General features: G+C 50.2%; 1 protein-coding gene across 3 annotated transcripts; it reads left to right on the plus strand.

The window, feature by feature from the left end:
• Positions 1–5,285: 5,285 nt before the first annotated feature.
• On the plus strand, positions 5,286–14,560 carry DOK2 (docking protein 2). Of its 3 annotated transcripts, none has more exons than XM_079140098.1 (7): positions 5,286–5,494; positions 5,898–6,476; positions 7,611–10,562; positions 11,548–11,829; positions 12,044–12,131; positions 12,869–13,053; positions 13,484–14,560. In XM_079140098.1, exons 3-7 carry the CDS (start codon positions 10,491–10,493, stop codon positions 14,084–14,086), a joined length of 1,230 nt encoding a protein of 409 aa, XP_078996224.1. In that variant the 5' UTR covers positions 5,286–5,494; positions 5,898–6,476; positions 7,611–10,490; the 3' UTR covers positions 14,087–14,560. The 3 variants fall into 3 exon arrangements, with proteins under 3 accessions (XP_078996224.1, XP_078996223.1, XP_078996225.1); XM_079140097.1 differs by lacking the exon at positions 5,286–5,494 and having other exon boundaries at positions 5,581–6,199; positions 6,307–6,476; XM_079140099.1 differs by lacking the exons at positions 5,286–5,494; positions 5,898–6,476; positions 7,611–10,562; positions 12,044–12,131 and having other exon boundaries at positions 10,620–11,829.
• The last annotated feature ends 221 nt before the right edge of the window (positions 14,561–14,781 follow it).

Below are 14,781 nucleotides of genomic sequence, written 5' to 3' on the forward strand. Positions count from 1 at the left end.
GTGGTAATGGGTAGCAATAATCCCTCACTTAGGAAGGTCTCATTACAAATTCACAACTCAATAACCCAGGCTTGTTATTATTATCTTCTCAATTCGAATATTAAGACCCTGGAAGTAGGATATCATATCTTGCACTTCCTTCCATGAGTCCACATAGCAATAAAAGGACATTGGTAGATGCTTTACAGTCATTGGTATTGATTATCCTTAAGCCTATAATTCAATATTTAAAAATTTGGTTTGTGTGTAACTGTTCAGGAACACATATTGTAATCATGAACTAGCCTTTTAAAGAGGTCAAGAAAGAAACACTGGTAAACCAGCTTTCCAATGAAATGTAAACGTTTTCTCTAAAAAGGAATATATCTTTAAATTCTATTTCTAAGTTTGCAAATGATCTGAAATTGCCAACAAAATTTTGTGTAGGTACATTTCCCTTCCAACCTCCCTCCAGAGAGTAGTAACAACTTCCATAATGTTCTCAAAAAATAAATTTTAAAAAATCCCCCCAAAGCTGAATATCTACTGCTTCTCCTGCTGGCTTTGAAGTTAAAATTCTCAAGTTACTCAGCATGAGTTGTAAACCCATAAAAAAACAAAAAAACAAAAAAAAACAACAACAACAAGGCAGTAATTACCCTGAAGTGTGAAAGAGGCAAGGTATGAGATGAGTAGTTGTGGAGGCATCAGGTGGACTTTTGGGGCACTGACAACATTGATTTGATTTGCGAGTTGGTTGTAAAGGAATGTTCACTTTGTGAAAATTCATCAAACAGAATGCTTTCATGATTTTTTGGTTATCTGTCTCTAGGTATCCATCATATTTCAAAAACAAGTTAAAAAATAACAAAGATGAGTCACTTACACAGAGGAGACATCATTAGATACTTTAAAAAAAAATCCTTAAGAAGATGCACTAGGAGCAGCCCATGTGGTGAAGAACGGAAGCCCCAGAGAACAGCTAGAAAGGAACCCAGGCTCTCAGTCTGCTGCAAGGAACTGAGGCCGGGAGCAGCACAGGTACTTGAAAGCAGACAGACATTCCATCTCAGTCAGCCCTTGAAACTGACCACAGCCTAACCTACTAGATTGTAAATGAGACCCCAACCGGAACCATCTAGTTAAGCCACTCCCAGGTTTCTGACCCTGAGTAAATCTGGGAGATAATGTTAGATGTTAAAAAAAAAAGATGCAATTTCCAAACACTGCCTTCTTCCTTACACATATCAAAGTGAGCAGAGTAGCCTCAGCAGTTGTACCTACAGAGAGACATTAGCTCATTGGTTTAAATTGGCAATTTTCCCTCCTTGAAGAGCTGTGTACAACACTGTTTTCAAAATCCAACCAAGAAGGAAGAAATACCGCTGCTGATTATGAACATCAGTTTCTGCATCAAATGGAAGTTAATTTTTCTGCAAGACACGGGACAGGAATCTTCTCAATGTTTCTTTCTATTACCACCATCTCAGAGATTATTTTGTCACAGTAAAATATTTTGTTTTACTGAATATTTATTTGAATGATACCACATGTATACATACATCCCTTAATTTTCTCACAAATGAAAATAAATTTAGTTATCAAGTTAATATAAACACTCTATAGACATATTAGCTCAGTATTCAGGAGGCTGTTGCAAGAGGATCCCTTGAGCCCAGGAGTTTGAGACAGCCTGGGCAACAAAGCAAGACCCAGTCTCAAAAAAATCAAAATATGGACATATTATTTGTAAAAATCCACAAAAGAAAGATAGGGTGGGGTTGGGTAAGGGGATGCAGCTATCCCAGTATTATGTGTTCACTCTTGTACCTCAATTTGTGCTTCTGAAGCCAAACCAAAAAGAGCATCAGAATCTGATGCTTCAGCTTCTGGCTCCAGGGCTTTCTTAATCCTGCCATCCCCTGCAGAGAAAGGGCCTTGCACACATTAAACATTCCCTCATTGTTTTAGTTTGCTGAAAAAAGTTACAAAAGTTACTTTTTCTTTCTTCCATTTAAAACTCTCAAAAGTTGTACAGGACTCCCTTCTCAAAATGGACTACCCATTGTGCCTATTATTTCCTTGATGTTTTTAATGCTGAAATGACAACTGTCACTTTTTCTATAATCCAGCTAAAATTTTTCACCCTGTTAAATTTTAACCTGTCACTTGTAATGATTCTTCATAGCTCCCTAGAGTTACACAGGCAGTCAATATTTAATTACTGCACACCTGAAATTTAAAACAAACTGACTACTTTGAAAACAATCTTGTTATTAGTTATGATGAAGAGCCCAGTAAATTAAGATTCTGTGTAAGGCTCAGCATAACAACGTAATACATCCAGTAAGACCCCAGAATTATTCATTTGTTGTTACTTATATTGTATAATATACTTACATATTAACATATTTAACATATATTCTTTCCTTTCTTGTCAAGATCCTGAACATCAGCTAGTACCATTAACACATGATCTTTCTTATCTCTGTCATTTCCACTTTACTCAGTTGTCATCTCTTTGCAATAACTGGTAAGCAAAGGAAGACAGAAAATCCTCATTATTCTCATTAACTTCAGATTTTTTTAGAAAATGGAAGGAGGAGTAACCAAAGATAATTACATATGAATGAGTTTTGATATTTCCCCCAGGCAATACTTTGTAACCACTGCCAATGAGGTAAATAGATAAGTTCATTTAAGACCAAGAATAAGAAAATCATTACATCAAGGAGCTGCTTCGGGTCACTCTCCTAAAGACACTTGACTATGACAGCAACAGAGCTAAAAGACAAACCCAATATTATAATTTTTCATTACTAAAGTTTCATGGCATTTAAAATTTTCCATAAAACATAACCTTAGAGGAGAGTTATCTATTCTTCAGACTGAGAGGACTTGACAATCATAAAATGCTTAGCATCAAGTTAAAAAAAAAAAAAAGACTCACCCTGGTGGTTCAGAAAAGTACTAGATACATAATGACTCAATTATTTCGGTCTATATGTGCAGCTTTCACATAATCATCTTAACCTGTAATAAACTGCTTTATTAAACTTCAAGCTCAAACAGCATTATGAGGAAAATATTCCCCCTTCAATGTACTGCAGACTGGTTTTTATTTACTAAATTCACCTGAAGGAGAGTGTATATTTTCTGGTGGAAAGGTGTCCTGTTACAATAAAGTACCACTTTAAAGTCTGTGAGTACCCAATACTATCTTGGTGGTTTAACAAAGGAAAGCCATACACTTCATTCTCTGGAGAAAGAAAAAAATCACTCACAAACTTATCCCAGTGACAGAGACACTCCTTACCACTCAATTAGGTGATAAATTACAGTTCTTAAAAGTAAATGAAGAGTAAAAACAAAACACTGAGAGCATGTTCCCCTCTGTTTTGAAAAGTTAATTCTTAACTTTGATAGATTTGTTTTAGGGGGATTAGAGAAAAACAACTCCTTACCAAAACAACAGATCCTCCTTTGAACAAAGATGCTATGAAAATTGCTTTGACACATCTTGATTTTCTAACTATTAGGAATGACAACTGTTTTGCTCCAGAAATGTGGGAGAAATCACATGAAGGGATGCTTCTTTATAGGAAACAAGACATATATATGCATAAAAGTACTGGCTTCTTCCTCTGCAGGCCAAAGCATCCTTCGTAAGGGCTATCCAAACCATGCTCTGGAATGTTCATGGACACTAATTTTTTACCCCTAGTATACAAAAGCACTGGACCGAAAATGCTCTTTATTGTAAACAAATCAGTCTTGTGCATTAGTCTGTTCCTTTAAGTGCCAGAAGTGATTCCTGAGTACTTACTAGTTTAAGATGCAAAGATTTTTTTAAAAAAAAATCACATAAATTGCTTCATGCTTAGCAATAGCTGCTGTAAAACTCAAGGTGCCACATTACAATTATTATTATTATTATCACTTTGTACCAAGTTTTACTGCTACTTTTGATGATGCTGGCCATGACGCAGGCTTCAAAACACAAAACTTGTGGTCTTCATTTGTGGTTGTTTCTTGATATAATCCTGTTCTGATAACTTGTCCCTCACATTCCAAAGATCTGGTCTACTAATCCTGGTCTCCAAAATGAGCCTTTTAGTCTCTTTCTCTTCCCAAAGAAACGAGTAGAAGTCACGCCACTGCCGTTTTTGTAGGTATATCAGGAATAAGATCATTCTTTTTACTTGAGGAATGATGCCATTACAGTATGCAAAGTAAAGGCGACATTGCTCTTTAATCTTCACTTCCTACAACACAAAACCTGTGGGATTGGTTACATAGAAAATCCGATGGTTCCCGACATGGATCTGCATCAATAACTGTCATAAAAATATCAGATCTAAGGCACAGAGAGGAGAAACTTTACCTAGTTTGCAGGAATACCCTGCGCTCCTCCAGTTACCACTGGGTTTTGTGTGGGCTGTCCTTTTTTCGGGCCTGTGTTGTGCCTTTGAGGAAAAGTGGCCTGGCCCCGAAGCACGCGCGGGGCGGCTCTGGGGCCGGATCGGGACCCTCCCGAACATCGTCGGCACCCAACCCTGCAGCTCTCGTTTCAGACACACCCCCCTCCACCCCGCGTTTCACAGGAGGTGTGGGCGCTCAACTCCTTCACCGTGGACAGAGGGACGCGAGGGGAGGCGGGCCGAGGCCTGAGCTCCCATTTTGGAGGACCGGGACTCGGCCCTCCGGGACGCGCGATCTGGAGTGAGGGAGCCGAGGGCGCATCCAGGGAGGGGGCGGGAGGCCGGATGGGGGTCTCTCGCTTTCGGGGCCGTGAGGAGGAAGGCGGCGCGAAAGACTCAGCCGAGCGAGGGTCACCGGAGCGGGGATCCCTTTTTGTTACCGCGGAGGGCCGGCGGCGTGACGGGGCAGCCCCCTCAGGACCTCCAGCAAGGGGTCGACCTCCCCTCCCCGCCGGGGGGCCCTGAGGGCTCCGCGGAGGCCTCCGGCCGGCGGGGAGGCAGCGGCCGCCCCGCGCCGGGGCTCTGCGCGCCGGGCGCCGATCCGGGCCCCCCAGCGCCCAGCGCGAGGCGTGGGACCGGGTGGGAGGGGATGGAGGAGGCCCCCGGCCCGGGAGGCGGGAAAGGCCCGGGAGCTGCGGGACGGGCGGCGGCTCGGCAGCCCCGAGTGGCGGCGGCGCGGCCTGGCGAGCCCCGAGCCGGCTCGAGTCCTGGGGGCCGCGTGCGCCCCCCACTCCACTCCCCGCGGCCGCCCCCTCCCCCCGCGGCTCCTCTCACCTGCACATGATCCGCCATTTTGCTCCATTCATGCTCCTCTCCGGCCCCCCCTCCCCCCCAGCGCGCACCTCGGCCGGGGCCGCTGCCGCCGCCGCCGCCGTCGCCGCTGCGCCTGCGCGCTGGGGGCTCGTCGCGCTACGCTCGCGGCGTAATGCCGCTCGGCTGCGCAGGCCCCGGCGGGCCGGCCGCGGTTGGAGAATGCGCAGCGCGGCTGGGACGGCGTAAAGGCGCGGGCAACGTCAGCGGCGCGGAGACGCCGGGTGGGAGGAAGGAGCGGGCCGGGGGAGCGCGAGGGAGGGGAGCTGGGGGAACAAAGCTTTGTTTACATGGGTTTTAAAGGGGCCGCGCTCGTTTCGGCAGGCGGGCGGGCGCTGGCGTGGGAGGTGGCGCAGCCTCCTGCCTCGGTACGCGGTGAGGGCTCTCGGATGGGGGCCGGGGTCGTCCCCACCTGGAGCCCCTGCCCCCTGGGGGTCCCTCTCTGCCCACGTGTCTTCCCCTTGACTTGCCCCTGGACGCCCCCACCCCCACCCGGTCGCGCACCTACTGTAAACCACTCGGAGGGGCTTCGGTGGTGCCGGGGGCCGACGCACCCCCACACCTGCTCTGTTATCACTCTCCAATACACTGTCATCAACAGTTGGGTTTCTGTTTGTGTTTTTCTAGCTTTCTGCTCGGGGCCATTACCCTCTGATCAGTTTCCACCAGCGACCTCAATAGTGATTTCCTTGTTTTCATTTCTGCCCTTTTCGCCTGCATAAGCATTCATGGAAATAACCTCCAAATAGTGGTGGTGGTGATCGAAACACACAGAAGGCACCGTTTTAATTTCCTGAAAGCGATTGCTATCTTAACCAGTACTCGAGGCTGCCTCCTGAGAGGGGTCAGATGGCAGGGGAAGTGCTGGTGGTGGTCGTTAGGATCCCTAGACCCAGGCTGGCAGGAAAACCACCCATTCTGGACATGAGGTCAGTGCCCCGCAGGTTTTGGCTGATTCCAATTCCTGCTTTTTTTGCCCTGTGTTAGATAATAACCGGTTCTTTAACATTGGATTCTACTCTGGTTTCCATTCAAGGCACCTAAATTAAATCTTAAGGATTTCCAGAGCATTGGTTAATTGACGTTTGTGTTTACTGAGGGTACGATGGAAATGACGGTGCTAGTGAATTACCCACCCTTTATGTTGTGGATATAGTGGTATGATGCTCTCTCCATCCTCCCAGTGTGGCTTCCTGGTTCACAAAGGTAGGACATGTAAAAACTACATTACCCAGATTGCTTTGTAGCAAAGGTTCTGTATGCAAGATTGACTCAAAAGATTTAGGAGGTGTAAGCAAAGCAGAGCTTTCCCCTCTTCTGGGGAGCCCAATGCTGTTAACATCTCTTGGTTTCTGTACTTGGGTGTTTCGGCGCCCAACCTTTAGCACTGAGTGTAAAGAGCAGGGGTGGTGGGGGTCAGGGGTCTCCTGGCCATGTGTTGCACTATGGTGGTATATTCTTGGAATTCTTATTTCAGTGGTCGTCTTTGGATACCTTACTTGACTGCAGAGAGGTTACAGCTTCCTTGCCTAGTTCTGTGTCTCTCCCCTACTTACCCGGGACTTATTTTTACCTTTCTCAGAATCCATTCATCCAATTGCTCAAAATAAGCACCTAGGAGTTATCTCAGTTTCTTTCTCATTAGTTCCCTATATCTAAATCCACTTGCAATTCTTGCTGAATCTTTATCTGATACATGCCCCAATCTGGCCACTTCTCTATCTCCACTGCTGATACCCTGGTCATAGCCACTATTACATTTCTCCTAGGCTTGGATATTAGATTTATAACTAGTTTCCCTATAACTAGTCTTCTTCCTTGCTAATTCATTTTCCAAAAAGCTGTAGAATTAAAATTATAACATAATTTACATCATTGTTTATAATCCCTAAGTGGCCTCCCATTGTATTTGGAATTCAAATCCTTGCTGTGGCCCAAGAGGGCACATGATCTGAATTCATCTCTTCAGTGCCTCTGCTTGTCAAAATACTCTGATCATTCTGGCCTTCCTATGGTTGCAATTCTGTTGTATTATAGGTCCTTACTCTCAGATAATTTCCAGAACTGGGTTCTTCTAGTACACTACTTTCCCCTTATCCTCAGGGAATACATTTCAAGACCCCCGATGGGTGTCTGAAACTGCGAATAGTACCAAACCCTATGAATGCTGTCTTTCCCATGTACACCTATGCTAAAATCATTTGTGGAGTAGGCACAGCAAGAGATCACCAACAATAGGTAGTAGTAAAACAGAGCAATTTAAGTTTCTTAAGAATTGTTTGTTTCTGGAATTTTCCATTTAATATTTTGGACTGTGATTTTTTTTTTTTTTTGTACCAGGAATTGACCTCAGGGGCACTCAACCATTGAGCCACATCCGCAGCCCTATTTTGTATTTTATTTAGAGACAGGGTCTCACTGAGTTACTTAGTACCTTGCTTTTGCTGAGGCTGGCTTTGAATTCCCAATCCTCCTGCATCAGCCTCCCAAGCTGCTGGGATTGCAGATGTGCGCCACTGTGCCGGGCTGGACTGTGATTTTTGTACAAATAACATACTTAATGGAGAAAGGAGAGGCTAGGAAGGAAACCTGGAGACTGGTATTGCCCTCCTTCTCCCCTGGGTCAGGAAGCAGTGCCCAGGGAGAGGCAGGGATGGGATCTTTCAGAATCCCTGCTCACTTCCTACTTTGCCCTGCCCTTCATCCTTCTCAGGCCCACGTCACCTCTCTTGCTTATTCTGTGCCTATGTTCACAGCCTACATTGTGTGCCCAGAGCTTCTGCTTAGGTAATTGCCCCCTCCTATAACATCCTTTGAGGTTTCTAACCCCCAAGCTTGCACAAGTAGTCAGAAGTAGTCTCTCCTGTTCCTTTCTCTGTTGCCCCCAAAGTTCATAAACTCTGCTGTGGTAAACATTTGGTTGCTAATCTCTGTAGGAGAATAGTAACAAAAAGTTGCAAAGTTCTTAGAGCTCCGATCTCTCTTAACTCCTGTTAAGAAACCATTGTGAAGGAAAGGGTCCCAGTGACCTGTAATCGAGGCGCCTCTCCCTTTCCAGTGAAAGCAGAAGCCTGGTGCCCAAAAGCTCTGGTGCCTCAATGGAAACCACTGGGATCCTTTCCTCTGGGATACTTTTTCTTCCCTTCACTGATGCCTAGGGATACTAAGGTTGTCTAATTCTTTGACCTCTGCTGTGCCTGGGACGGAGGTCTTAGCCCCTGCTCACATGCTGCCCCCAGAGGCTAGGCAGAAGCTATTGGAGTTAGTGCTTCGGTGAAGTTGAAATTCACAGATGACAGGTGTGTTGCTTTTAGTACAGTCCTGCTACTTACCTTCTTCAGAGTGAGGCTGGAGAAGGAGGACTTCTCCAGCTTCCTCAGGCCTGGGATGGGGTGGGGGTGTCTGGATTACCTGGTGCTCAAACCTCCAGGTTTAAACAGTTTCCAAGGAATCTGGTAAACTTGGGCGCCCCCCTGTGGTTCTGAATGGAATGTGTCCCATTTACCTCTGGGGAAGGAGAGAGAGCAGGGTAGTGGGAGGAACATCCTCTACAGCCTTGCCGCCTTGTGGCCTGGCCCACCCACCAGCAGTGTCAGCATCTCCGCGCTGCCTTCAGACTTGCTTTATCATCCTTTGCACTTTTAGCAAGATTTCCACACTCAAGTTTGAAGGTCACTGTCTGACAGTCTCTAAGATGACCCTAAATACTCTTACCCCACCTACTTCCGGGCAGGACTGACTCTCCTTGGGGATTCTAGACACAGAGTAGGCCACATCATAAATCTGTTCTCCTAGCCACTTCCAGATGAATGCTTTTCCATGACAACATGCATGGTTCTTGGGCTTTAGATCAACCTGTTCAAACACTTGACTGAGGGCAGGGAGGTGGAGCGGCCCAGCCCCCAGAGCCAGCCCATTCACCTCTGTAGGCTGTTTTGATCACATGGCATGTCCAGGAGAAGGCCTGAGCTATGCACAGCTCTCCTCACCAGGGCAACAGAACCCCTGTGGTAGAGGAAATGGGTGCAGTTATATAAGCACCATTATGCGATCGACCCCAGGAGCATTTGCCTCATTCACAGTTCCCCCCAACAGTTTTGCACTGTGCCTTCTTCCAGATTGCTTCTTTAAGCCATCTGGCTCTAAGGTGAATTTCTTGTGGTGCTTGGCTTTCCCCAAAGCCATGTATTTTCTTGCATGGATTCCACTTAGGGGCCTGGGAAAAGAGCGCATTAGAGATCTGTAGACCTGGTCGCCACTTCTTCCCCCAACCCCCAGCCCCAGCCCCAGTCCCAGCCATAGCTGTGTTCACACTGCTCTGCCTGTCAAGGAACGCTGGCTGGCTGGCGAAAGAGTGTACCTGAAAGCTTTGAAAAGTATGAAGCTACTGGAACTTAAGTTTCAGATGAAACCCAGGTATCTTTCTAGTGCTCATGAGGGCTAGAAAGAAGGTGAAATGCTAGTTGAGGTGTAGTTGGGGAATAAGTTCCTTCTCCAGAGGGGAAGTTCACCGTTTCTAGAATCTTCACAGGGGTTGCATGTGTTGTTGGCAGCAGGCAGGTCTCCCATGTAGAGGAACAGGTGCATCTGTGTGCTTATAACAGTGTTGTCTGACTAGGGTTCCGTTTTGGGCAGTCATGTCTTTGTGTGGAATGCAGTGTGTGATTCAGCTATCACTGAGTTGAGTTGAGAGCCCTTGGGTTCTGGTTTGGTGACCTTGAAGGAGTCCCTCAGACCTTTCCAAGTCTGTTTCCTCCCTTTTCAATTAGTAGGCTGTGGTGGTTGATTCCCCAGGTCTCTTCCTGCTCGGTCATGCTCAGCACCCAGCCTGAGCCACGGGGTCTTCTGCTCCTGTTTTTACTGTCTGATTGTCTTTCTGGGTCTCTATTCCTGGGTCAGTCACTCCCCGTGCTAGCTTCCTTACCTGACTTGCTGCTCACTGAAGCGCTGAAATTTAGCTTTTTTGGAAATTGCATGTTGCTCACTGGAAATGCAGGAAGCTTGAGCATGAAGCTCACTCATCAGAAAAAAAAAAAAAAAAAAAAAAAAAAAAGAAAAGAAAACCACACACAGAGCAAGAAACCACAGGGCCTATCAGCCTGTCGTCATCGAGCAGACTAGAATAGTGCAGAAAACTCTAGGCAGAGAGGAAATGAACTTGAGAGAAGGGGGAACACAGGCCAAGAAGAGAGAGGAGAAAGGGCGGGAGCCCCGGCGGCGATGGTCAGGATGGAAGAGGTGGCTGTAAAGCAGGGCTTCCTGCACCTCCAGCAGCAGCAGACTTTCGGCAAGGTGGGCTGCAGGCTGGGCCAGGGCTGGGCAGAGCAGCTCAGGAGCTGCTAGAAATTCCCGGGGTCGGGGGGAGTTCAGTGTCTCCAAACCCTTGAAGGGAACCTTGCAGTCCACTAGGATAACCCCTGGAGAGTCGCTTCCTCTCCTGACGCTTGTCTCCCAAGCGAGGCCTCAAATCAGTCCCGAAACTGTGTTCTTTTCTGAGGGTTGTGGGGTGAGGGGTGGGGGAAGGAAGGAAGGTGCTGACTTAATGGCTTGTTCCCTTGTTCTGTTGGCTTCTTGTGGGGACAACTTGTAGGGGACAGTTCAGGATGTCAGGGGAGCTTCCTTCCACTGTTACTAACTAGTGGGGGTATGTTTGACTGGTGTTAAGCTCGGGTTGGGACCTCCAGGCTCTGGGGCCCCAGTTTGTCCAACCTCCTCCTTCTCCCTGGCCTCCTGAATGAGGAAGCCCTCTTCCCTCACTGGCCCACACCCAGGCGCTTCTCTCTCTCTCATGGCCCAACCTGTTAAGTGTGAGGTAGAAAGGTTCAGGAGGGAGGAGGAGGTTCCCAGAACGAGGTCCTTCCTCAGGACTTCCCACAGAATGAGGACACTGTCTGTGGTCTGCGCCTCGCTGCCTCACTCCTCCTCTGTCCAGACTCAGCTTTCCTTCCTTTGGTCCCGGGAGGGTCGGCCTCCACCTGCTTCCTGCAGTCTGCAGCCACGGGGCTCATCCCCGTGCTCCTGGCTGCCCTCGGCAGTCTCCGCTCACCGCCTTGCAGGCCCAGGGGTCTTGGTGGCTGGAGGCTGAGTTCCAGCTTTCTATTCCTGTCCGCCCTTTTGCTTCTGTGCTTCCCTGATCTCCTGTGAAAGTTCCCTCTCTTCCCACCTCCGCATTGCTGCACCAACCCCTCGCCTGAGCTTCCTCTTCTCCCCTTTGATCATCACCTCTCTGCTTCTGGGTGTCACCCTTTTGGTCCCCACCTCCCACACCTGGGTTCAGAAGTGGCGCCGGTTTGGAGCTGCGCTGTATGGAGAGTCAGGCTGCGCCCTGGCCCGGCTGGAGCTCCAGGACGGCCCGGAGAAGCCTCGCCGGGGAGAGGCCACCCGGAGGGTCATCCGACTCAGTGACTGCCTGCGGGTGGCTGAGGCAGGCGGGGAGGCCAGCAGTCCTCGGGACACCAGTGCCTTCATTCTGGAGACCAAGGAGCGTCTGTACCTGCTGGCAGCCCCTACTGCCGAGCGTGGCGACTGGATGCAGGCCATATGCCTCTTGGCCTTCCCTGTGAGTCATCTGGGGGTGCAAAAGGGCCACAGGCATGTGGGGAGCATTAGATACTTCCTGTGGGAAGGTGGTAGAAGAGTCAAGGTCAGGATGCTGGGCACTTCCTTCCTGAGGGTGGACAGGTCTAGCAGGCTGGGCATGCCCTGAAAGAAAGCCTGGGCCAAAGAGGGCCCTGGGGGGGACGTTGGTGGTAAGACCTGGACCTTCTCCCCAGGGGCAGAGGAAAGGGCCCTCGGGGCTGGAGGGGAAGAGTGGCTGGCCCTGCATGGAGGACAATGAACTGTACAGCAACTCGGCCACAGGTGAGGGCGGGCTGCAGGGTGCACTCCCTGGGGCGTGGTTAGGAGGAGGTGTAGCCCACAGCCCGCCAAGTCTTCTGGCCTGTGGTTGCCTTGCGTCCAGCTGGCCCCCTTATCCTGCTGGCTTCCGGGTGTGGCCAGAGATGGCGGAGCCTGGTGTGGCTCACCCCAGCTTGCTTGGCCCTGAGGGTGGGAAGGGGCAAGCTGGAAGCTCAGGTCAGGATCCTTGGTGGGACCTTAGCAGTTGTCTGAACGCAGTGTGGCTTCCTCTCTGGGCTTGGAAGCCTCTCTGGGCTTCCTCTCTATGCAAGGCGTCCTGTGGCTGGGGAGCTCTTTGTTGACAAGGCAGTCCCTGCTCTCGCTCGCTGGTGGATCCTAGAGGAGCTGGTGGGCTCTGTCGTGGGAAGCACGTGGGAGGGTGAGGTCCGGCTTCACCTGCAGCTGCGACAGGGCAGACCCGGGAGGCTGCTGGGTCAGGGTGAGACCTGAGGTGGAGAAGCCCAGGCTGTGGCTCAGGCAACAGTGGCAGGAAGGATGTGGGCCCAAGGTTGGGTGAGAACTGAGGGCACGATGCCTTCTACGGTAGGGACTGGAGGTACCTGGCACACAGCAGCCCAGCCTTCAAGAGCTGGGCAGGGATCACAGGTACTTGGATGATCCACTTAGAGCGGGGTGGGGAGGGCAGCATGGTGGCCCCAGCTGTTTCCCATTCGCTGCCTTCTTTCTCCTCTCCTCCCCAGGGGTCTCCCTCAAGGAATTTGCTGTTACCGTGAGACCCACAGAAGCCAGTGAGCGGTGCCAGCTTCGAGGACCCTATATTCTCCGGGTGGGGTTGAGTGCTCTGGAGCTGTGGGGTGGCCCTGAGCCAGGTACCCAGCTGTACCAATGGCCCTACAGTTTCCTGCGGCGCTTTGGGCGGGACAAGGTGAGTGAGGGGCTGCGCTGGGGCAGGTGAGAGGATGAGCCATGACAGAAGGAAGGAGAGAGGGGAGGAGAGAATGGAGAAAGGAGAAGGGAAAGGCAGGCCCTCCTCAGCAGGAGAGAAGCAGCAGAGGTGGGGAGGGAGGGAGGAGGGAGCAGGGAAAGCCATGGGGAGGGAGAGAGAAGGAGGGGGTGCAGAGTGGCTGTTGTGTCCCCAGGGTGCACTGCGGGGGGGGGGGGGGGAGTGGCAGAGAGAGGGTGGGGCAGCCTTTGCTTATCAGGAAGAAACTTGAAGGCAGAGGAGGAAGGCGCTCAGGGAGAAGGCTCGGCGGTCCTGAGGGAAGCCAGGGGCACGGGGCTGTATTGGGGAGGGTTTCCAGGAAAAGCAACAGTGCCCTGTAGCTGGACGGTAACCTCCTTTATTCTGGCCACAGGTGACCTTTTCCTTTGAGGCAGGCCGGCGCTGTGTCTCTGGAGAGGGCAAATTTGAGTTTGAGACTCAGGGCAATGAGATCTTCTTGGCCCTGGAAGAGGCCATCGCTGCCCAGAAGGATGCTGTCCCTCCTGGGCCCCCACGCCCACCAGTCACAGTGTCCACAGTGCCCCCTGTGGTTCCTCGGCCAGAGAGCCCCTACTCTAAGCCCCATGACTCATTGCCACCACCTTCGCCCAGCACGCTGTTACCTGCCACGCGCCCCGAGGGAGAATATGCTGTGCCCTTCGATACTGTGGCCCGAAACCTGGGGAAGAGCTTCAGGGCTGTGCTGGCAGGCCGGCCCCCACTCCCGGCTGACCCTCTGTACGACAGCATCATCGAGGAGCCCTCAGCCCCGCCACCTGACCACATATACGATGAGCCTGAGGGCGTGCTCTCCCTGTGTCTCTATGACAGCCCGCAGGAGCCCCAGGGTGAGGGGTGGAGGAGGAAGGCCACCGAGGAAGGGGGCCCCAGCAGCACGCAGCAGGACTTGCCTGTCTCTGACTGGCCCCAGGGAACTGAGTATGACAATGTTGTGCTTAAGAAAAGCCCAAAGTGATGGGGACATCCAGACGTGGTCACCTTGAAGTGCACGGGGGTAGCTGGAGGCTGCGGGGGAGGAAGGCCTAGCTCCCCTTCCAGACTAGCCACTGCACCAGAGCACCGCCCTCTGCTCCTTCTGCAGACCCATGCTTGGCCTGCCTTGTTTGGCCTGATGGATTGTCCCTCCCAGGGTCCACTGCCTGAGTCACCAGTGCAGAGCAGGAAATGAGTGTGGAGAGCCCCACCCTCCTCCTCCTCCTTTCCACTTCCTCCTTTCTCTCTTTGACCCTAAAGGGAACTTGGTGCACTTAGGGCAGAGGGAAAAAGGATATCCACAAATTGCCCTGGTTCCTTGGCTAGTGCTGGCCTCCTGCCTGTTGATGTGCCTTCCTGGGACAGCCCTGGCTCCAGACATCCAGGCGGTTGGCTGCAGCTTTCTGAGGTTTCAGATTTCTCTGTGGCATTAAAATGTTTTTGAACTACATCTGTATGACCTGAATGCTGTGGAAGGGGGTTGAATGCTCCACCTGACCACCACTGGATACCTCTTTGTCCAGCTGCAAGGTCCTCCCTGAGCCTAGACCGGGCCCCAGCCATCAGTCTATAGGGTCAGAGGCCCGTAGAGGTCAGGGTACCCTCAGGAAGACCTATGTTTTAGTCTGTTTTCTGTTGCTATAAGTGAGCACCACAGACTGCGTAATTTACATAGAA

This window comes from Sciurus vulgaris (assembly GCF_902686455.1).
Source record: "Sciurus vulgaris genome assembly, chromosome: 5".
Classification (NCBI taxonomy): domain Eukaryota; kingdom Metazoa; phylum Chordata; class Mammalia; order Rodentia; family Sciuridae; genus Sciurus; species Sciurus vulgaris.

Bases quoted from the DNA above. Each gene is read 5' to 3' on its own strand.
- DOK2 (XM_079140098.1), top strand. From the start codon at position 10,491: ATGGTCAGGATGGAAGAGGTGGCTGTAAAGCAGGGCTTCCTGCACCTC. The intron at 10,563-11,547 runs GTGGGCTGCAGG...ACCTGGGTTCAG, and splicing joins AGCAGCAGACTTTCGGCAAG to AAGTGGCGCCGGTTTGGAGC. The intron at 12,132-12,868 runs GTGAGGGCGGGC...TCTCCTCCCCAG, and splicing joins GTACAGCAACTCGGCCACAG to GGGTCTCCCTCAAGGAATTT.